Source organism: Diabrotica virgifera, chromosome 8 (genome assembly GCF_917563875.1).
Source record: "Diabrotica virgifera virgifera chromosome 8, PGI_DIABVI_V3a".
Lineage (NCBI taxonomy): Eukaryota > Metazoa > Arthropoda > Insecta > Coleoptera > Chrysomelidae > Diabrotica > Diabrotica virgifera.
The window spans coordinates 195,289,524-195,314,510 of record NC_065450.1 but is presented as its reverse complement, the minus strand read 5'-3'; the positions used below and the strand labels follow the sequence as shown (position 1 = coordinate 195,314,510).

Below are 24,987 nucleotides of genomic sequence, written 5' to 3'. Positions count from 1 at the left end.
CGTATGAATCTGGTTATGAAAATAATAAATTGAGTGTGTATCCTTGAATAAGTTTGGTCTTTTTGGAAGCAATATTACTCATTTACAAAATGTATCTGTATATATGTACATACAGAGTGGGCCAAACAAAAGAGTCCACCTCGATATTTGGCATTATTTATTAGATTTTAAGGAAATAAAACAGGTCAATTTTTGATCTAAGGGCGACACATTTTTATGGTACCGTAAAATGGGGTTACTTCGACCGCTGGGGTGAATTTGACCGAAAACATAGAAAAATATCTATTGTGATATACTTCAGCCACCCTGTATAATTTTTAAAATTATTTTCAGCGATTCAAATTTATAAATATCGTAAGAATTCATTTTTAATTAAAAAAAAAAAGAATTAATATTCCAAGGGTTGTTAAATCCACCGATATAACGAATTAAGAAAAAATGGTTTAAAAAACGGTCAAATTAACCCCACTTACAAGAAAAATAATTTTACAGGCAAAATGCTAATACGGTCAACTTCCCCCCAGATGGGGTAAACTTGACCAAAGGCATTTTTTATTTTTTTTTTTCTAAGTCATGATTATTTTCTTCATTATAATCTAAGCTACTGAAAGTAGACGCCTAAACCCATAACATATTTGCATATAGAAAAATGTAGCAAAATTTAAAATATGATTTTTATAGGATTAAAGTACAAAATCGGTCAAAGTCGCCCCATTTTACGGTACATATATCTGTCATTTGTCAACCCCCTCCCTTCCACTTCCCCCACTCCTTATTTTTAAATAGGGAATAGGGGTCGTGTGCTAGCTCATTTGAAAGGTTATTCAATTCTCTATTCAGTAATATCAACATTAACATAGTTATTTATACAGGGTGTCCAAGAAAAAAATATTTTAATTAAATTAATTGACACAAAAAGGAGAATGTATGTAATTTGTTTAATTCAAAATACATTCTACTGCTGTCACAAAACAGAAAAAGTTTTTTGATAAATAGACATTGCTTTTCGCTTAATTTCAATGTTCAAGCTGCCACCCATCTGCTTCTTGGTAGGTTGAATATTAAATTTAAGAGGAAACAGTAGCGAAAACGCGTTCCAAGATTGCCGCTGTAATTTTGAATATTTTTTCGAGATATTTGGCACACGTATTCGTAATATAATAAAGAATGGCGGTACAGAGCCCAATTTGAAAAATATATTATTATGTGGAAATTACTCTGTAATTAAATACAATATTAAAAAAAACGAGCCTGTACCGCCATTAAGAACAAAAAAATACACTTTCTTCAAATAAACTTTTTTATCCGATGCCTAGATTTTGTGTCATTTTGGAACTACTAAAATTTTTATTTCATTAGTAGTTCCAAAATGACACAAAATCTAGGCATCGGATAAAAAAGTTTATTTGAAGAAAGTGTATTTTTTTGTTCTTCTTAATGGCAGTACAGGCTCGTTTTTTTAATATTGTATTTAATTACAGAGTAATTTCCACATATTAATATATTTTTCAAATTGGGCTCTGTACCGCCATTCATTATATTACGAATACGTGTGCCAAATATCTCGAAAAAATATTCAAAATTACAGCCGCAATCTTGGAACGCGTTTTTGCTACCTGTTGATCGCTACTGTATCACCAAGCAACAATGTTTATTTATCAAATAAACATTTTTTTTTGTTTTCTGTCCGCAGTAGAATGTATTCCGAGTTACATAAATTACATACATTCTTCTTTTTTTGTCAATTAATTTAATACAAAATAATTTTTCTTGGACACCCTGTGTAAATGATTATGTCAATGTGAATATTACTAAATAGAGAATTGAATAACCTTTCAAATGAGTTAGCACACGACCCCTACTCCCTATTTAAAAATAAGGGGTGGGGGAAGTGGAAGGGAGGGGGTTGACAAATGACAGATATGTGTACCATAAAAATGTGTCCGCCTTAGATCAAAAATTGACCTGTCTTTTTATTTCCTTAAAATCTGATAAATACTGCCAAATATCGAGGTGGTCTCTTTTCTTTGGCCCACTCTGTATATAAAAAAAGTTTTTTGTGTAGTAATACTACTAATACATTCTTGTTAAGTCATCCAGGTAAACTCTACCGTATTTGCTTTCATATTGACTCAATTTTATTAAGGGATGCATCTTGATGCGGAAGGGACATGTTAGATCTCTTAAGCAATTTCGTGTTAAACATATCACATAGATTTTGTGTCCCTTCCTAAGCAAGTAGGTTAGTGTCGCATCATCCAACCTGATGCTCATTGGATGTTTGTTTTTCTAGTCCCTGTCAACATGGTCCCTGCCAGCAAAGTTCACCACCTTTGTGGATCCTATCGAGAAATACCTGTCGCATACCCGGCACGAGGTCGGGGTAAGCTTGCGCGAGCAAATCGAGGAGGACTTGATGACGGCGACGGAGAAAAGGCACTCGTTCGAAAGCAGTGCCATAGATCCAGTTTCGTTTATGTATGTGGACCCGTACGACGTGAATCCATTATCCAGAAGCTCAGATTTGCCCCCCGCAACGATACTAGCAGATATACCGCTCAAGGTAAGTTTGAAAGCAAGAACAAGATCATTATAGAAAGGTTCATCGCTGGAAAGGCTATAGCTTTATCTAACTAATCCCTTTATCAAAAATTTTTACCTCCCTGGATGGCCCCATGGGTTTCTTATCGCAAAAAGGCGTTCTTTTTCGAAAAAAAAAAAAAAATTCTGTGCTATCCTGTGCTTTAAAAAATCTGAAAAATTCATGAACATACATTTTCATGCCCAATAGCACTAATTTTTTAAGATTTTTTGGATCAAAATTGAGATCCGGGAAAATATTTTAATTTTTCAAAGAATTTTTAGGTTATGTAGCATGGGGAACCACATGGGAACCACCAAAAAATGGATTTTTTTTCGAATTTTGAGGATGTTCCGGAAGGAAAACGGCAAATCTAACCCCGCCATTTAAAAGAACAAAAGCAATACACGAAAAATGATTATTTAGAAGTGTGCCAAAAATTACCTACATAACCTAAAAATTCTTTTTTTTTCTGAACTCATTTGATCCAAGAAATCAGAAAATTATCACGAGTGGGTTATGAAAATGTATGTGCTAAAACATGGGGAAGAACGAAAAAAAAATACACGAAAAATAATTATTTAGAGAAGTTTGCCAAAAAATACCTGAAAATTCTTTAAAAAATTCAAATATTTTTCCTAAGCTCAGTGTTGATCAAAAAAATCAGAAAATTATCAGAGTGGGTGATGAAAATGTATGTTCATTAATTTTTTATGTGTTAAAACATGGGGAAACCACCAAAAGAATGTGTTTTTTTCGAATTCTGAGTATGTTCCGGAAAGAAAATTGCAAATCTAACCCCGCCATTTAAAAGAACAAAAAAAAAAATACACGAAAAATAATAAGTTTTCCAAAAATTACTACATAACCTAAAAATTATTTTTTTTCTGAACTCAATTTTGATCCAAAAAATCAGAAAATTATCAGAGTGTGTTACGAAAATTTATGTACATTAATTTTTTATGTGCTAAAACATGGGGAAACCACCAAACGAATGTGTTTTTTTCGAATATTGAGTATTTTTTAAAAGCCATTTAAAAGAACAAAAAAAATACACGAAAAATAATTATTTAGAAGTTTGCTAAAAATTCTTTTTTTTTCTTGAGCTCAGTTTTGCTCCAAAAAAATCAGAATATTATCAGAGTGAGTTATGAAAATGTATGTTCATAAAAATTTGGCTAAAAACTATTTTCGAGTGTCCAATCACAAGTAAGAATACTACAGGGTGCAGTTGTCCCACCTTGTCCCGCTATAGCCTTTTTAACTACGATTTTAAAAATGAGCCTATTTTTCTAACAAACAATAAAATATATGATCATTCATTTCATTGTATTATTTGGATTTTGAAATGTTCCGATATTCAATAAATAGGTAAATAACAATTTTTTGACCATACGTACAAGGCTTCTCCCCCAGCTCTCTAGAAAAAAAACACTACCCCCACTTATTTTAAAATATTAAGGTACACGTATTTTAAATGTTAAACAGTATTGCAGCGTTAAAAATGTGTCCGAAGGTTGCTTAAGATTGCATCGCTCGACCATATTACAACTGAAGATGTCTTAAAAGAGCTAATACCCAAAGAAACTCTCTAAGGAGTATATTTTAAGGTGACGGCAGATATAATCTTTTAAAAACCATATTAATGGGAAAAATTGAAGGTTGGAGGGGACCAGGCCCCAAACGACACTCATGGTTCGGAGACATAAGCATGATCGCCCATAGAACGCCGCGTAGAACGGCACCTGAATATGTTAAACGGTGGTAATGATTGCTGAAACGATGATAAGATGTTAAACATGAACTGATGCTGCTTTAAGAATATAAGTCGCGATTTTAGATGTCAAAGATATAAATCTTCGAAGATGAAAATACACCAGACAGTAAGCCTCCCTCGAAGCAAGAAAGGAGGGATAACTACCGCTACAAATGGTAGAGAGTAAAGCACAATGGACATTGTAAAAAAAGTCCGCTTCCCTTAATAGGTGAACGGTTTACCTCTACTTAGAAACGGAGTATATCGACTAATTTGTTTTTTTTATTTCTAATGCACCAAACCTTTTTTTACTTGATTCTATACATTTTTCTAAGTTCAAATGTATTTTCTTCCAATTTTTCCAAGTGGTTATTAATGGTTATTTGGCTCAGTTCCATACTTGCCTAACCCACAATTTTTTAAATTTCGCACTTTTGTGCCCTTCGCTTCATTTTTGTCAGTTTCGTTGTTCTGGAAATCGAATGAACTTTCTTATTTCAAATGAAACACATTGTATATTTTTTGCGTTTTGAAGACCTTAAAAATACTGATTATTTTCCATATAATTTCCCTATCTACATAAATGCTATAATAAGTTATTATCATTTTTTTTGGCATGAGCAGATATTATTTTAGTGTTTCTGGATCATTCGGACCAAAAAAAGGTCTCTTGTAACTCTAAAGTTGATCGTTTTTGAGTCTATGAACAAATTAAAACAAAAAAAAAAAAACGAAAAATGACGATTTTTAAGGCTCAAAACACAGGTAAAAAATATAATTTTTGAAATTATTTAGTGCCTAAATTCAAGTACAAACCTTCTTCAGTCCGGATAAGAATTTTTGTACGCCAGTCAATGTGAGCAAGAATAGGATATTACCTCATAATTCTATCCTACTGCAGGGATTTTAATGAAATTTTGGGAATAGCTTCTAATTCATGTTCTACCCTTTGCCGATGTGTGCTTTTATCTTGGGGGTGGTTCCCTACCTTACGCGGGGGTGGTTCCCTACCTTACGCGGGGGTGGAAAATTTTTTGGTTAAAATAATTACGGAAGTGGGTAGAGAACCTAATTCTAAGCAAAAACTGTTCTATAATTTGTTTTTGAAACTCGATACTTTTTGAGTTATTCGTGGTTGAAAATTGGCCATTTTCATTGAAACGTAACACCTTTTCGAACGGTTTTTTGCGAATACCTTAAACACTATGCATCTAACTATACAAAAACTGTATAAAACATTTTTGTAGCTTATAAAAAATCAGAGACTCGTTCCTTCATAAATCTTCTATTTATAATACAAAAAAAGATATGGTGAGTGAAAAAAGTTTGTTTTTTTGGTGCATGCCCAAATTCGTGTATTCAACTTGAAATAATAGACAAACGGTCGATTTTAGGTGTATAATGCTACCAGTACATTTTGTAGTGCTTGAAAAGACCTTTAAAATGAGCAATATTAAAGGTCGATTACATTCAAACTAAGCGAGATATGCTGCAAAGAAAATTGATGACTAAAGTATTTTAAGAAAAAATGAGAATATTTAACTTTCATCCACCAGAATTTAAATGCATCGTTTTCCTTCTACAATACCTTTTATTATAGTAATATTTCTATGTTCAAAAAGGTGAATGGGTTTAAATTGAGTGGTTTTTGAACAAAGTAAGATTAAATTATAGAGCGCATTTTAAAATTTTCTTAAAAATCTTCCTTTTTCTCCATGTAACTTGAAAATGATGAGATACAGTAATGAAAAATGAAAACAGAATTTTTACCCAAAAAACCCTACATTTTTGTACTGTATCTTTTTTCGAATCTCTTATCATTTTCGAGTTTTTCATGGAGAAAAAGGAAGATTTTTAAGAAGATTTAAAAATGCGCTAAATAATTTGATCTTATTTTTTCAAAAACCATTCATTTTAAACCCGTCCAACTTTTTGAATGTAGAAATATGTAACATATAATAAAAAGTATTGTAGAAGGAAAAAGATGCATTTAAATTCTAATTGATGTGGGGTTAAATATACTTTTTTTCTTAAATACATTAGTCATCAATTTTTGCAGCATATCTCGCTTAGTTTGAATGTAGTCGACATTTAATATTGCTCATTTTAAAGGTCTTTTCAAGCACTACAAAAGGTATTAGTATCATGATACACCTAAAATCGACCGTTTCTCTGATATTTCAAGTTGAATTCACCGATTTGAGCATACACCAGAAAAACAAGCTTTTCTCACCTACCATATCTCTTTTTGTATTATAATTAGAAGATATATGAAGGAACAAATCTCGTTATTTTTTTATAATGTAAAAAAATATTTTATATAGTTTTTTTCGTTAGATGTATAGTTTTTAAAGTATTAGCAAAAAACCGTCTGCAAAGGTGTCATTTTTCAATGAAAATGTGCAATTTTCAACCACGCATAACTAAAAAAGTATGTATTAAGTTAAAAAAGATTATAGAACTGTTTATACTTACAAAAAAAAATTTCCACCTCCGAGAAGGGGTGGCGCCCACCCCCAGGACAAAAGCACACATCGGCATAGGGTAGACTTTGTTTATTGCGCTATTCCCTACTTACTGTGAAAATATCAAGTAAATCGATGTAGTAGGATGGAATTCGGAGCCAAATACCCTCATTGACTGCCCTAAAAAAACTTACCGAGAACTTATAGAATAAGGTTCGAACTTCAATTTTCGTAATTTCAAAAATAATATTTTTTTACTTAAGTCTTGAAAATCGCCATTTTTCGTTTTTTTTTCATTTTTAAATTGTTAACTCGGAAACGATCGACTTTAGAGAAAAATTACAAGAGACCTTTTTTGTTCGGAATGATCTAAAAAATATCTAAAGATATCTGCCCGGAACGAAAAAATTGATTTTTATAATGTAACAAAAATTGTTTAACACCACTGCATATGCAGACAGTTATTTCCCTTAGTATCCGCATATGCAGTCGTGTCCGCGAATGCGTAAATAAATGTAGCAGTAACTCCAAAATTATGGAAACATTACATCGAAAATAATGGGTGTTCTATTTGAAATCAGAAATTTCATTAGATTTTCAGAAAAACGAAAGATCTGGCAACAATGTAAGTACCACCATAATATCACTAAAATCTATAAAAATCATGCAAGCTATTTCTGAGATAATTGAGGCGTTCTCCACTGTGGGTTTGAAAAACACCGTACATATTTCTAAATGGATTCCTCTTAAAACAGAAAATTTATTATTTTCTGAAGATCTCCTGTATATAAAATGTCGAGAAAATGTGTATCTATAATTTATGAACTTGTTCCGAATTATGGTATCTTCCCAATATCAATTTCCTGGAAAAGCTCAACAAGAATGGTGCAATAATGCGAATCAAACAGACAAGTCGCAACCGGCAAGAATCAGTGTGTTTGTGTCGGTGGTAGGGCATCCCTTTTAAAAACGCCGATTCGTTACGCGGGCCCCCAGATCACTGTTTTTCGCAGACACCGCTCGCGGACACAGTCGGTGGAGAAGACGTCGTGTATGTATGGTCACGTGAGTGGGTGGTAACTCTACTCAGTGTTTTTGTCTTAGTTCACCAGTTGCATCGATAGACACAGTGATGGAATGTTGGGATTCCCAGCTCAGGTGGTGTCACCAGGATGCTAGGACCTTTCATGTACTTATTTATTTTCTTTTATTACATAATTTCGTTGGGTGTCTGCCAAAATTTTGATTGGAATATTGAAAAAAAAATACAAAATTATTCTATTTGAAACGTTTTATTGCTTTTTAATAGAATTATGGAAGCGACAAAATTATGTAAAGAACATTAGAAACATCTTTCTACATTATCCATTTTCTAATGGAAAATGATCCTTTTTAGTTATTAACAAATCGAAAACTATAAAAATTTTATGGAAAAGAAAATTTTACTACTATGATAATGATACCTTAATTTTGTTGATTTTCTAATTGTTCATAGATGCTAAATAAGTTTATAGAAACATTTTTAAGAACACTTTAATTTTTTGGCCAAAATTTAGATTGAACTTTGAAAAAAATACAAAATTATTCTATTTAAAGAAAATTAGAAACAATCTCGTCTTATACATAAATCATCCATTTTCTAATGGAATATGACCATTACCATTTTTAGGTACCTATCTCTAAACAAATCGAATACTAGAAAATGTTACTACTATCTAATTGTCTAATATTATTTTACTTTTGTTGATTTCATAGTTGCTAAAACGTTTATTAAAATATTTTTAAGAACACTTTATTTTTTTGTCCCATTTTTTAAAATAATTTTAGGAATTACATATGAGCAAAATTCACCTTTCAATTTTTTGAAATTTTTTTAATAGCCATGTAGGAAATATTCTATTTCTTATCATTTTTTTTTCTTCACTTTTGTCATGAATCTTTTAATGAATATAATTTCCTCGTGACTTGGAGGTAGTACTTTTTTGTTTCTTATGGTTTATTTATACGTTATTAAGGCTCTCAATATTCGCGGTGTGCAAGTACTTGGAAGGGAAACGAGAAACGACCGTGCGCGAGTCGCGGAGAAATATTGCAACTATCTTAAATAATTCATATTGTCAATTGAAATTGTCAAATTGACGTATATTTCATACCTTCTGTCATTGAAGCAGACGAATTATATATTGCTCCACAATATTGATATGATATGCAATTATTATATAAAGGTAAATTTAATTTATTGTATTTTGCTTGCAGTACTGCATTTTAATAACTAATTTTATTTACTACATACAATTGTTTACGTTTGCATAACATAACCTGCATCTTATTTTTTCTTCTCATTATTTTTTTGGACTATGGCCTTGACAATTATCCAGCAACCAGGACTAATATAATTGGCCAATATAATTAAAAGTGCGAATAAAAGTACAGAGCGTAGAAATAGAGGTCGCTTTGCCGAACTTGCACGGTCCCAATATCAATTCTATGTTGATATGACAAATAATAAGCATTTTTTAATGAATTGAATAATCTATTGAGTAATTCCATTGTTAACCTTTGTGTGTCTTTGATCCAATATCAACTTCAGCTATTTACAATATTCTTTAAAATTGTTTTTTTTTGAAAATAAAAAAAATGCATCTTGCCAAAAATATCTTTCCGATATATTTTCTAATGACCATTTTTTAGTAAGTTTTAAACAAATCAAAAACTAGAAAATGTTGCTACTTATCTACTATCTAATTTTATATTAATTTTGTCGATTTTCTAGTTGTTCATAGTTGCTAAAAAAGTTTGTTGAAATATTTTTAAGAACACTTTATTTTTTTCTCCCATTTTTTGAAAATAGTTTCAGGCAAAACATAACCAATGCTTAATACAGTAGTAATTTTTTTGCTTCTTACGGTTTACATGTTATTAAAGCCCTCACTCAGTATATCAATTCTATATTGATATTATGACAAAATCAGCACAATTTTGAATTATTTTAATGAATTGAGTAATATTGAGTAATACTATTGTTCTTTTGAAAATTTAATTTTGATTACATATAATAATATTGACCTTTTCTGTTTCTTTGATCCCATATTAACTTCAGCTCTTTTAAATATTTTTCAATCAGTAATATTAGCCTCTGTAGACTTTACTGATTTGTAGAAAATATTAACTGATACAGTAAATAATAATAATTATTAAATAGATCAAATAAAAAGTAAAATAATTGCGAATAAAAATGTACAAAAGTGAATTAGATTTTTTTATTGCATTTTTTTTAATTGGCTCAAAAGTACTTTAAACGTTCAATACTTGAACTTATTGAAAATTAAAGAAAAACTCAGAATATTATATTTTGGTATTCGATTTGATTTATTAATGTGGGAAAACCTATTAACATTTTATGAATCATTTTTAAAAGTCGCTTGACGTAAACAAAGTAATTTTAAATTCAAATAATTTTGTTAGAAAATGAAGATAAACAATATTATTTAATTATTTTTAGGAATTAAACCATTTTTTATAAATTAATTATGTTAACACAATGCTGGTATTTACTCACAAAATGATATTTTTGTATGAAAAGTTCAGAAATATTAATAAAGCCATCTTCAGAGCTATGGTCAAAAACAAAAAAGTACCACTATAAAAAGGGATCCCATTATTTATTATTTTTAATTAAAAAAATTGTTATTGAGAAAATTCCGTACCTTGAGGCTATTTTTTTTTAATTCTTTTGAATGTGTTTTTAAATTTTTCTCGATCTTTTATTTAATTTTCTTTTGATTTTTTTTTTAAATTGAAAATGAAATCCTTTTAAGAAGTTAAAAATTATAGATTTTTTACAATTTTACATATAAAATTTCCAACCATCCTCACAAGTTTTTTTTTAACTTTATTAAGGATTTTTCAATACAAAAACTTGTGCCTCTTTAGTAGTGGTACTTTATAGTTTTTGATCACATCCATTGTTCTGAAGCAGCTACGAAGTAAATATTTATACACACTTCAAAAATACTTTTCTTTTCCCATTTATTCATGCAAGAATGAAATATTTGTTAATCTGTAAATCTAGAACTTACTAAAATTAAAGAAAACTCAGATTATATTTTATTTTGGTATTCGATTTGGTTTAATGTGGGAAAACCTATTAAGTAGCATTTTATGAATCATTTTTAAAAGTCGCTTGAAATAAACAAGAAAATTTTAAATTCAAATAATTTTGCTAGAAAATGAAGATAAACATTATTGTATTTTTCGGAATTAAAACATTTTTTATAAATTAATCATGTTAACATCTTAACTGCTATTTACTCATAAAATGATATTTTTGTATGAAAAGTTCAGAAAATATTAATTAATTAAAAAAAAACAGGCTCTCAATGAGTAGATTTTTTATAAATTTTGGAGACACCCGGGCTATCATTTTTTTTTTGGACTATTCTACTTAATATAGTGTAGGTATTCACAGCTGGTATTTTGTAATGATATGTATAGTTGTGGTTGACTACTAAAACAATGAAACCTACACTACCAAGGGGTGGTGGACGTTTTGGTAAAATAACTAAATAAATGGCACTTTCGATCCAGGAAAGAACTAGTTTTTTTATATACAATATTTAAGTTTTGCTTTCGTCTTCAATCAATTTTGCTTGTTTTGTTAGCCTATTGAGTCGATAGAGGTATGCAGAGACATAAAAAATTTATTCCTGTCATCAACCTCTCCTTCTTCCCACCCCTGCGAGTCCAGTTATGCCTCCTGGATATCTGCTAGAACTGCATTTAGCTCTTCCCTTCTTATTTATCAACATCACATTTCTCACATAGTTATAGATTTTATTTCACCATCGTTGATCCATTACCATCTTCTCTACCACTGACTCTCTCTACTTCATTCCATTCTTTTACCCATCTGACGCAGGAGCTGGTGAAGCAGTAGGAGAGAAAGAGAAATGCCGTCTTTGACAATATTTTTAGTGGGTGACAGTTTTTGAATTTGGGAGTGAGACTTTGTAGTAAATATAGACAAGAAGGAAAGCAGTTTATCTGTATTGGAGTAGTATCAAAAACTCATTAGTCATTGTTGAGCAAAAAAATCACTAAATTTACAAATGGATCAGAAAACCTCGTTCACTTGTGCATCTAAAAATAACCAATGGTTCAAGAGGTAGAATAGTCCAACAATAGTAAGTTTTTTCTTTCATATTGTCAATCATGGAATCCATAACTACAAAATGTGCAAAAATGTGCCTCAGTACTAAAAAAATTCGTATGTTTTAGGTCGAATCCAGTGTTTCACAACAGAGCCAGTTCGCAACAGGAGGTGGTGTGTTTTACGTTCCTCCAAGGAGAATCAAGTTGGAAATGGAGGAATTCGGCGACCTATCGTCGTTCGTTTCCCCCCAACGGATAATATCCAATGCTGTAGATGAACTCAATACTCCAGTCTTCGGTGAGTAGAAATTATTGGTATATTTGAAAAATAATTACTATTAATGCACCGTTTTTTTACATAAATACACCAGGGAAATAAGCAAAAACGCTGACAAATCTATGTATCTAAATTGTTTTTTTTTTAGCTATTATAGGCCTATATAAAGAAAACATATACGTTTTCTGCACATATTTCTACTCTTTTTTTTATTTAGTGTAAAAAACAATTCAGTGTAAAAAATGCCATTTTCTGGATTCATTGCTTACTATTCAAATTTTTTTTATTCGCAGGAAAAAATTTTAAGGGGGAACTAAAAATTTAAAGCTTTACAAAATGTTTTTTAATTCGTATGTACTTTTTGCCTACACTACAGGATATTCAATGTTTTAACAATATTGCTAATAATCAAACAATGGCATTTGGTTAAACAATTTAAAAAAATATTTTTTCCAAAAATTTTTTTAATAATTAAAAAAGACATCGAAATATCTGCAGACAACTTATAGTATTTCTTTATATAGGCTTATGATAACTAAATAAAACTTACATACCTGGATTTGTCAGTCTCTGAGCTAAAATAGTGCAATAATAAAATATTCGACAAAGACTGATCTATGGTTTTTGTGTACACTTATGACAAATGAATAAGTATTTTTGAATTGTGTAAAAATATTCTAATTCCTAGCCGAGTGCTTTCGGCTCACAAAGTCATTTTCAGAGCTATGGTCAAAAATCTTAACAATTTTTTTTTATTTTTAACTTTATAGATATTTTTCAATTTTTTTTAATGGGATCCCTCTTTGTATTGGTAAAGTTAATTAACCTTAACAATTTTTTTTTATTTTTAACTTTATAGATATTTTTCAATTTTTTTAAATGGGATCCCTCTTTGTATTGGTAAATTTAAGGTTAATTGGATTTTTTTTGGATTTTGAATTTTTTTTAATAAAAATATAAAAATAATTATTTGGATTTTAAAATTTTTTTTTGAATTTTAAAAAATTTATTGAAATTTTTCCTGTTTTTTTTTATATTTTACATTTGAATTTTTAATTTTTCTTTAATTTTTCTCTTTTAATTAAAAAAAAGTTTTTTTTTGAATTCATCTTAACCCTTAAACGCCCAACCTTTTTTAGGTTCCATGTACGCCCAAGGGTGGGTAAAAAATGTCCACCTCGAAAATAGCTAATATATTTATTGAGAGTTGTTGAAAATGGACTAAACTTAAGAATCTTATGCTTAATAAACACAGCATCTTCTAAAATATTAATATAAACAATTTACAAACCTTACAACAAAATTACAATATGCATCAAAATTAACATATCAGTAAAAGCCAGTAATTCAGATTTGTCGATTTTCTCCATATTCTTTCTTTCAGCCTCCTTATTGGCGGATAATTATGTAGATTATGTAATTATACATCGATAATTATATGGATTATCTTCCTACCAACGAGAAATTATATAGAAACCTTTAGGTAGTAACAAGTTTTGCCAAGGGTGTTTTTTTATGCCCATCCATATTTAACTCAAGATGCTGCTTTTATTTTTAAAAATATTGGTAGAACCAAATTAACATTCGATAATGGGCTGTCTTTTTAACAATAAATAATTAAAAAAAAAATTAAACACGTAATAAATATGTTACAAGGGAATAGGCATTAGGTGGACATTTTTTACCCACCCTTGGGCGTTTAAGGGTTAAATTGAAAAGAAATTCCTTATAAAGTTAAAAAAATTCTAGATTTTTTTCAATTTTACATGAAAAATTTTCAACAATCTCCACGTTTCGTTCTATTTTTTGACCATGGCTCTGAAGCAGCTAGGAAGTAAATATTTTTACACACTTTACAAAAGAAAAAAATACTTTTCTTTTCCCATTCGTTGGTTTTTTAATAATGAAATATTAATCTGTTCCGTTTACTTTCAGATAAGGATGCTTTTGATTTCGACATCAGCAGTTATCAGACAAATGTTCAGGCGCACCTCATGCTGAAGTGCGATGCTGCGTTCTTCCGCGAAAACAGCTCCCTTAATCCACTAAACAACCAAGAGGACGTTTTCATCAACCCGGAGAACATGCATCGAAACGCAGTAGCATTTAATAATCAACAACTATACACTGACGCCGATATTTATTCGCCCACAGCGTCAGAAAATGGTACATACATTGTTAAACAGTCCCCGGACAACTCATCCATGTTCGACATGGACATAAACAGTAGTGTTAGTGTTAGAAGTAGTAGTAGTAGACATTCTTCTTATCCATCGTCGCCGGTGGGCTCCGTCGTCCGCCCTGCGGCGACGGAGACCCCCGACGATAGTGAAATGTCGTTCCAGTCCAGTTCTTCGTCGAAGCCTAGGCTGTCCTTGGATCTCGGTCTGGTACACCAGACCAACTTTTTAGATGTCAATACGCCTAGCATCATCGCCGAAGTGGTTAGCTTGGAATCGACTGGTTTTAACATCTTGGATCTCGTTAAAGAGGTAAGCAAAAACTATATATCCTCTTATTACAAAAGAAATTGTACCAAACCTTAGTTGAAGAGGTTTAAAACAAAACTGAATAAATCCACTAAAAACTATTTTTGGAAAAATAGGATTTTTCTGGGACGCAAAAAGTAATTATGTTTTTACAGGAAAACTTTTTCCTTGTGGATTTTTTATTAATTATGTTTTTGTTTACCTTGTTCGCAAATACTATTAGAGAAGTCATAATAAAACTTTTCCTACAATGTGAATTTAAAAAAGTGATATTAAGTACAAAATAAACTTTAAACAAAAGTGGATTTATTTCATTTTGCTCACAACTTTAATAGCAAGAATTAACAAAAATACTATTTTTATTACTAATACATAAATCAAAAGCATATGGCGTTTAGTAGACTAACAGCACATCCAATAGTGCATTTAAAAATGAACTGCAAACTCTTCTTCTAGATTCTAGACAGTCACACCCATTTCTTAGCCCTTCTTCTGTCTGAGGTACTTGCTTAGTATGTTCAACTTTATTATTTCACATAAAAGATTCGTGTACCACAAAAAAGTTTCGTCACTTTTCCACTCCTTTCCAAATTGTTTTTCCATAAGTTGTTGAACACTTTTTGGTGGAATGGCAATTCGCAGGTTGACTTCGGATAGAAAAAATTTTTTGAAAGACTTCCTTTTTGTAAATTGCGCGCCTAAGTTCAGATTGGGCTTCAAATCGATAATGCTGAAAGCATGAAATTAAAATTTTAATTTCTTTAGTTTTTTGAATCTGTCTTTTCCAAACAGATTCTTTTTAAGTCTGATATTCCAACAATCTTGTTAAGGTAATTTTGCAGAGGTGAATCAATCAACGACAAAATATCGGACCACCCACCCATATCGGACCACACACCCCATATTTTTGGATTTGGTTTTGAACAAAAAGTGGATTTATTCGGTTTTGCATGGAAACATTAATATCACCACTAAAATTCAGTAGGATTTTTTAGTTTTTGTACATAAATATTTTTATATATGGTGTAATTTAACAAAATGAACCGATAACTAACGAAATTTTCGTAAAAAGTGGATTTATTCGGTTTTACTTGAAACCTCCTCAGTTAAAAATTGTTCTCCCTCAAGTTCCACTCCTATTGGAGATTGGAAATCATTCTGGCAATTACCTATAATTTTGTTGGTTACACACCTGGTTCAATTGAACTGCATCTAATCTATTCACGGAGATGGCGTAGCCATGAGATTTTATGTCTTAAGCTTCTTCTGCGTTTGATTTTGCCCTGTTTTATATTTCTTAGTAGTTCCATCCATTAGTAGATCCAACCATGATATTTTCAGAATATGTCAATAACCCCACATTTGGAATGTTTTTAATCCAGATTTTTAATGTTGGGATTGTTTCACTACCCAGTGCTCAACCCCATACGTAAGGGTAGAAAAAATGTAACATAAGCATTCTTATCTGGACCGTTATATTGATATTGCGATTACAGAAAAGTTTTCTCATTCTGTTAAAAATTGACCATGCAATTTCAATGTGGCATCTTATTCAAGGGTACAAATACCTTCAAGGTATTTGTACGAAGATATTTGTTCAGTTTTTGTATTATCTAGTACTAGCTTGTGCTTTTGCAAATACATACCTTGAACTTGGTTTTCTTTAAATGTATTTTTAGTCCATAATGTTGCAATGTATAGTTAGTTGTTAAGCAAGGTGTTCCAGTTCTTCTAATGTTCCCACCAGAAGGACGTACTCAGCATATCGTCCCTACCATTTCCAACTATCGAATGTCAAAAATCGGGTTTTTCATATTCGATACTTTGTCCTCGCATTATACGTGATACATCTTGTGGCAAATTCTCGTTATTGTAGCTTGATTAGGAGCGCGGCGAATATGCTGTTTTAACCATCGAATATGAACATTTTTCCATTTGGTTGAGTGCAAACTGAAGAAAATGGTATATTCGATACTTTTGTTTTGTATAAATATAACTAAAGGTATATTATTGTACAACGCTAAATGTCGAATGTAATTCGTAAGTGTGTGTTGTAATTTATAACAGTTATTCAAAATTATAATCTGTAAACTGTCGAAAATGCTAAACTACTGAGAAGAACAAAACGCACGTGTTTACAATTTGTGGGAATTTTGTTTGTTTTGCTTCCAAGAAATTATTGTGAGGCAGTTTATGATTTCATTTTAACCGATTTTGATTATTTGATTATACAGTTATTCGCTATTATACATTCGCTAATTTGAAACATCGGACTGAAACAAATCTTTCTCTAACGAATGTTATTTTTTTGGAAAGAAAAAAATAATAAGCAGTTCAAATTTGTTATCAATTTAACAAGGATTAAAAATTACATACAAAAAATATAAAAATTTTTCCAATTGTCGATGCACTGATTTAGGAGTCTCTATAAAGAGTTATTTTGCTCTCCTGAAAAGTACCACTTTTCACATTCGATAGTTGGAAATGGCAGGGACGATATCTTATGATATTAAGTGGCTCACCGTTTATCATTAGGCCCTCACTGACTTTGGCCAACACTAATTCTGAGATGGCTTCGGTTCAGTTTCAACTTTCACTTTCATCTTTGTTTCCAATGACAAATTTCTGTAAGACGATTATGCAGCGCTCTGAAAATAATGCCTTTTCAAGATCAATGAATCAATGAAACAGGCATATACTTCCTGATTCATCATATCTCTGGACCTCAGAGGTAAACTACACTATGTCGACATGGTGTCGTTTTGAATAAGTTCCTTTAATACATTTATTAGTTGGATTATACAAATTGGTTATATATTATTAAAATATGGTCATATTATATTGTCTTTCAACCAATTATGGGATATGAGGGTCCTAGTAACAAAGTCGGCAATCTCCCATCATTTTGACTTTTGAGGAAAACGCAAAACAATGATACGCCTTTATTTAGGTGATATCGAAACAATTATAGTTTAATTTGTAAGGCAATGGCAAATGACAGCAAATAGTGAAGAAATTTTACTTAAATTAGTAACAGTTTTTGTTAATTGAAAAAATAATGGAGAATGCCGGTTTTGATACTAAGAGGTGTATATTGCCGGTTTTGATACTAAAATTCGGCAAAAGAATAAAAGGTTTTTATGTTACCTTGGAGAGTTTTGCAGATAATTTTATTTATGATAGCTCATAAAAATAAAACGGCAACATTTTGTTTTAAAAATTACAATAACGACTCCAGCCGACTCCTAGTGGTATATCACATGGTTGCTGCGAGGATTCTCATTGATCAAAGAAGGACATTGCCGACTTTGATTTTTAACCGTTCATGGAGATAACCGTGTTTTGATTCTTAGGCTAAATTTATGTGCTATTTTATAGGCGGATAATGCCGTTTTGATTGTAATTCACTTTTTTTGTATAGTGTTTTAAAATACGAATAGTAAAATACGAATATGTAACTAACTCAATTTTGGTAAAAAGTGGAGATTGCCGACTTTGTTACTAGGACCCCTCATATATCAGATTTTTATCCTAACATCCTAAGTGCTCTAAATTTTGTTGCAAACACACGATAAACACAGTTGCTCGAAATGATGACATAGTGTACAGTGTACAGGGTTATTCACTATATTTTGACCCCCCTGTAAACTGCTTTATTTACAGAATTAGAAAAAATGTTGAAATACAAAAGTTATTTGATTTTTAAAATGTGATCTTTTGACATCGTCTAGTGATCGTGATCTAGTGAATGTGATCGTACTAGTGACGTCATCAATTTGGGCGTGATGACGTAATCGACTATTTTTTTTAAATGGGAATAGGGGTCGAGTGCTAGCTCATTTGAAAGGTTATTCAATTCCCTATTCAGTAATATAAACATTAACATGATTAATTATACAGGGTGTCCAAAATTTTTTTTTTAATTAAATTAATTGACAAAAAGAAGAATGTATGTAATTATTTAATTTAAAGTACATTTTACTGCTCTTAGAAAACAGAAATAAAAGTTTATTGCATAAATAAACATTGATTTTTGCTTAAATTCAATGTTCAATCTGCCAAGAGGCAGATGGGTGGCAGCTTGAACATTGAATTTAAGTGAAAAGCAATGCTTATTTGTTCAATAAACATTTATTACTGTTTTCTGATAGCAGTAGATTGTATTTTGAATTAAATAAATTACATACATTCTTCTTTTTGTCAATTAATTTAATTAAAATTTTTTTTTGACACCCTGTATAATTATGTTAATGTTTATATTACTGAATAGGGAATTGAATAACCTTTCAGATGAGCTAGCACTCGATTCCTATTCCCATTTAAAAAAATAGTCGATTACGTCATCACGCCCAAATGGATGACGTCACTAGTACGATATATATGTCAAAAAATCATAATTTAAAAATCGAATAACTTTTGTATTTTACATTTTTTTCTAATTCTGTAAATAAAGCAGTTTACAGGGGGGGGGGTCAAAATATAGTGAATAACCCTGTACTTTACCTCCGAGATCCAGATCTAGGCATTTCTGTGAAATAATCTCTGTGATGCAAACAGTGCATCACATGCTGCCAGACCTTTACTAAATCCCATTGGGCATTACCTATGCCTTCGTCTAATTTATTATGTATTCTATTGTCAATTACTTCTAAAATTGATTTTATAAATTGTTATAAAATGTTAATTTTTATTTCAGGACGATATACAATTCGTAAATGACGTTTTTCCCGATGCGTCAACCTCAACCCCACCATCCAATGTGTCGCAAAAAGTTGCCGTCAAACAACCGAGAAGGCGGCATAGAATGGCCGATGATGACGACGACGAAGACTACGTTCCGCCTTCTATGAAGACGAGCAGATATCCCGTAGCTCATGACTATTCCTCAGACAGCGAGGACGAGAAGCCTCTGAAGAAGAAGGCGAGAGGCAGACCCCCTAAGAGGACGCAGTCTATTTCGTCAGACTGTTCCAAAGATAGCGACGTTTCAAAGTAAGTCGGATCAGAATTTCAACCTTTAATCCAAATTTCATTAACCACCGTTTATTTGAATAAAATACTTTTTGAATTGACTTTTTTCTCTCCTTAATTGTCATCATCTTCATTCTCTTTGCCTTTATTTATGCGTATGCGAGGACATCTTCCTGGCATGTCCTGCCTAAGCGTATTCCCCTCAGGTTTTTTTGTCTTCCTCTCATACTCCTAAGAACCTGCAGATCAGCAATTCTTCGTATTAGGTTATTAACGTCTAGAAGTTGAACATGACCAAACCATCTTAACATATATGCTGTCTCATGTTGGCATCAATAGGGAACTTGCATAAAATTTTAAATTCGAAAAAAATGTTATAAATCACAACAGAACATAATTTAAAACATGTATCAAAGATAAAAAATGTTTGTTTTTCGTTTGGTCCCTAAAGACGATTAAAAATTCAAATTATACCAGCCAAAACGCGTCGTGACGTCATCGGGCTATATGTTTACATTCTGAAAAACAAAGTAAACAAAATTGTATATAATTTTAAATTAGACATTATAAACGTCAGTAGAAAATGCAGTTATGTGACGTTACAAGTGTTTTTGATCGTTTGAACTATTCATAGAAAATTTGTACTTTTACAAAATGGTTTTATTTTCCATAGTAAACCTTCTTTCCTTTCCGTCAATAACTATATCAAACTCCAATCTCAACAAAATGGTATATATTATTACAATGACAAACGATAAATGTTATTAGAATATAAATATTTTTCCTTTATTCCGCGACGACGAGCGGGCCAAATACCCAAGTAGGTAGAGGCCAATAAACTAAAGAAGAAGCAGAAGAATATACCTAAATATAACCATAAACGGAACCATATAGTTAAACTATGAGACGTCACGGCTCGTTTGAACTATTTTAAAATACAGAAGACTTTAAATTTGTACTTCTAAGTTATTATGAGTTTTTGAAGCGTGAAATTTTGGAAATCTCATTTTTATACAAAACTGAACATTATTATGTAATAAAAAAAAATGTGCAAGTTGCCTATTATTGGTGCCACCCCTAGAGTTCCTCTAATATACTCATTCTTAATGGTATCAATCGTTTTTTCACTCATTTTCATTTCCACCACATGTAGTCGTTGTTCCTCTTTTTTTAACTGCCCAATATTCAGTTCCATACAGCATAGCTGGTTTTATTGCTGTTTTATACAATTTTCCCTTCAGCTTCAATGGACTTTTTCTGTCACACAACATGAAACATGATAAAAAAAACCTGTTCGCGAACTTGTTCCTATTTCTCCTAATGCTCTCCACACTCCCATGAATATTATCATCTGGTCTAACTGATTTTCCTGTTTATTTTTTAAAGTGCTTGAACTATTTACTGGTTTTGGTACCATTGCTGTTCTGCCTCAGTTACATGTTTTCTGTCAAATTCTTCATTTAATAAACTGTAAAAGTACTTTTTCCATCTATATCAGCCAAATTTGTCATCAGTGTAATATTTTTATAACTTATAATTATTATTATACTAGACAGTATTTTTGTTCTTTTTTGGAAGTGTAATAAACTCACGACTTCAGCCATTCTGTTGATATTTCTCTAGAGTTATACATTACGTTAGTATCTTTGTGATTGTTCTGAAGCTATTTCCTTGTGGCATTTTTATGATTAATTATTTATATGGGAAATAAGCCACAATTAAAATGAAAAAAATAATTTTATTAACGTTTCGACGCCCAAATCGGGTGCCGTTGTCAAGAAATTTTTTCATTTTCAAAAAATTCATTTTTTGACAACGGCACCCGATTTGGGCGTCGAAACGTTAATAAAATTATTTTTTTCATTTTAATTGTGGCTTATTTCCCATATAAATAATTAATCATATCTTTGTGATTATTGCTATTGATTCGTCGTCCATTAGTTTGAATAGTTCGGCTTGTATATTATCGAGATTTGGTTATGGTTATTTTGCCATCCTTTATCTGTGTTCTTGCAGAATAGACTTCCTTCTGTAATATCTTAGGTCCATCATTTACCTCTTCTTGTAACTGTAACTTTCCTGTGTACATTGTGACTATCATACTTTGACCGTAGTCTCAATTTCTTCTTATCTTTCCATTGCATCTTTTTTTTCACTTTTCTGATTTTTCTTCTTATTGAAATATTTTATTCTTTTATATTTATTGTCGGGGTGTTTTTGGCTTTTCTTCTTTCGTCAGGATCTCATCTGTCATACATGATTAATTTATCTGCCTTAAGAGCCGTTTTACATACCATGAAAAATTATCTAATAAGAATATTAGATGTAAAACACAAGATTTACTCTGAAATTTACCATGATAATTTCCAATATAAAAATTTAGAACCTGTTCTATATTCTAGAAAGTTTTCAGAGTAAACGGCGCGAGTTTCTGCGCAGAACGTTAAATAACGCGGTGGTGTTTACGATAACATAACCTTTATAATTACAACTTTGTTGTTATTCATCACAATAATTACGATTTGTTTATTCAGTGAAGTATATTTGCTTTGTTCAAATTAATTATTTTTGCACAAGAATTTACTTCTCCAAATATACTACTAAAAAATAAACAAATGAAAGTTGTAACTTATAACCTTAAAATGTCATTATCTTCTTTTCTTATGGTACCTCCAATTTAGTTTTCTTTCATCAGTGGCCTTTTATTTATAACAAAATTCTATTTAACGTCAGTCACATTACACTCTACGCATGCGTTTCACAACAGTTATGTTAAGATTTAACTGTAGGTGTAAAACAAGGAACAATGGAAAATTCTCGTTATTATTCTTGAAATAATTTTCCAAGTAAATCTCAGTCATGTAAAACGGCTCATAAGTGTTTATTCTTTACGTTTTGAACTAGCTCTGTAATCTGTAATACTTTATATATTATTCTGTAATATAAGACTAACCTATGATTTTTTGTTGCAGATATAGGGAATTGAGGGACAAAAACAACGAAGCTTCTCGAAAATCGAGGATGAAGAGAAAAGTAAAAGAACTGGAAATGGATAAGGAAGCAGATGAACTTCACAACAAAAATATTAAGTTAAAAGCACAAGTTGAAGAACTAGAAAAGATGGTTAATAATTTCAGGGATAACCTTTTCAAGATAATGATAAATAAATAAGTAGTTTTAGTCATTTAGATTATATAATAATCGTTGTTGCACATACAAATTGGAATATTAGTTATATGTTATTATATCGACAGAGAAAAATTTGTGTGTGCTTTTAAATATTTAATGTGATTTAACAATTTTTTACTATTTTTTTTATATTATATTATATACGTGTTAGTTTATATCACCTAGAGACTAAGGGTGTTCTGTGGTGGGATTTTTATTAGTTGTTTTTGGTTCCACCATATAGACCTTATAATAAGGTCGAACTTGTGTTTTTTGTGAGTGAAGAGACTGCAAATGTTTTAGTATAACACTAAGATTACTATTTTATTACTAAAAGATGTATGTACCTGTATTTACTTATTATTATGAATCAATAATAAAAAATTTTGTAGTACTAAGTTTTATGTTTTTCAATCCTACTTATTTCCTTGCCTGCTGTTCACCAGGTACCTACCCTCTGTATATTTTTATAATCAGTTTTCACTTCGTCTACTACCTCTTCCTACTAGCCGATGTACAACGATAGTAGACCTGGGCATTTAGCACTAATAGTCGAAGCAATAAAGCACAACCTCCGAAAAAAAAAGGACAAGACTGATCTTAATACAGTGGAACCCCGATAAGTCGACCCCCGATAACCCGGAAGTCCGGCTAACCCGGACCGATTTTTATCAGACAAACATTTCAACAATAAAAATGTATGTAATATAATATTTGAGAGATAATGAGTATTTGTGTAATTTGAACTACATATCGATGGCTTAGTGTGAAAACCTCATATCTCATTAAATTACAATTTTACAGGAGAGGCAAAAAACTGATTTTTTGCATAATATAATCTAAAAACAAAAACTACTGTTACGTATTTTAATTTGAGCACATTGAGACAAATATTTGATCTTGGCTCAGAGCTGAAAGTGTTAAATGTTGCTATTAAATTGAAAAATACAAATATTAACTATGAAAAACACGTAAATATCCTTGCAGTATATAGAGCCTTTGCCCAAGTAACTATAATAACCTCATATATCATGATACATGTGTTTTTCATCTAAAATGAGGTTGTGTTCATGATTATTTACGAGGTTTTCATTTTTATAGCTTATTGCACACCTCCAAATACTAGGTTGATACAGTACAAATCTTTTGATTTAAGGTTTATAAAATGTTTCTATATGCCGGACTACCTTTTGTTGTTTACAAAAAAACATTTCTCCAAGTCGAATTTCTTAAACAAACACTCCAAATTAAGTGCCAAATTCTTGGTTATAAATATACGTGGTATTCACACTAAATCAAGAGGGCAATTGATATACGTGGTTTCTTTTTTCGGCTGTAGAAAAAAGTCTGGTGTATTTGGATTTTTTCTAACAGTTGTAAATCGTGAGATACAAGGTTTTCAAACTAAAACCACCAAAATGTCATTTTAGAAAAAAAAATGAGATACGAGGTTTTCACACTAAGCCATCGATATACGATAGTAAAAATGACTCATGGCACACGACGTTCCTTGTCGTGTTATCGGAAACAACAGGCACCTGTAGTATCCTTTATTTTTTTCAAACTGTCTTAGCATTGTTTAAAAAAACTAAGACTATTAAAAAATTATTTTTTAAACAATGGTCTTAGTCTTCACTGTTATTAAATAACATAACATCGTTGCGATTGAGACTGTATTGTGTGTAGTACAGTCGTATTGTTCGCTTCCGTTCTGTAATCATTCGTAAATCTATTTAGATTTTGTGTTTGCGTGTTTTTTTGTCTACGTAATGGCAACAGAACGTAAAAATGTTGTAGTGACAATGGAAAAGAAACTAGAAGCATTAGGTAGAATTGATAAAGGCGTAATTGATACGTAATTTAGATGTGTACTGTGCATATATTATTTCATGTTATTTCAATTATAATGGAGTTTATCTGTAAGTATACCGTATCTTATTAATTTTTACCATTTTCTCCGGCTAACCCGGATTTTCGATAACCCGAATCGGCCGCGGTCCCGATTAATCCGAGTTAACGGGGTTCCACTGTAATTCTTTTCGCATTTGATTTGTGAATGCTCCAGGAAACTGTGACCCGGAGCCATGATATAATATTGAAAAACTGCATACAAAAAATGCATTCTTAAA

General features: G+C 31.0%; 1 protein-coding gene across 3 annotated transcripts in view; it reads left to right on the top strand.

The window, feature by feature from the left end:
• LOC114340034 (uncharacterized) overlaps window positions 1-23,252 on the top strand; it is a 75,728-nt gene extending 52,476 nt beyond the window's left edge. For all 3 annotated transcript variants that reach the window (XM_050659252.1, XM_028290746.2, XM_050659251.1), the window contains 5 exons: window positions 2,294-2,563; window positions 12,080-12,251; window positions 14,166-14,722; window positions 19,416-19,711; window positions 22,663-23,252. In XM_050659252.1, coding sequence (XP_050515209.1) covers window positions 2,417-2,563; window positions 12,080-12,251; window positions 14,166-14,722; window positions 19,416-19,711; window positions 22,663-22,861 — 1,371 coding nt within the window. In that variant the 5' untranslated portion in view covers window positions 2,294-2,416 and the 3' untranslated portion in view covers window positions 22,862-23,252. The remainder of the gene's footprint in view (window positions 1-2,293; window positions 2,564-12,079; window positions 12,252-14,165; window positions 14,723-19,415; window positions 19,712-22,662) is intronic.
• Window positions 23,253-24,987: the final 1,735 nt, after the last annotated feature.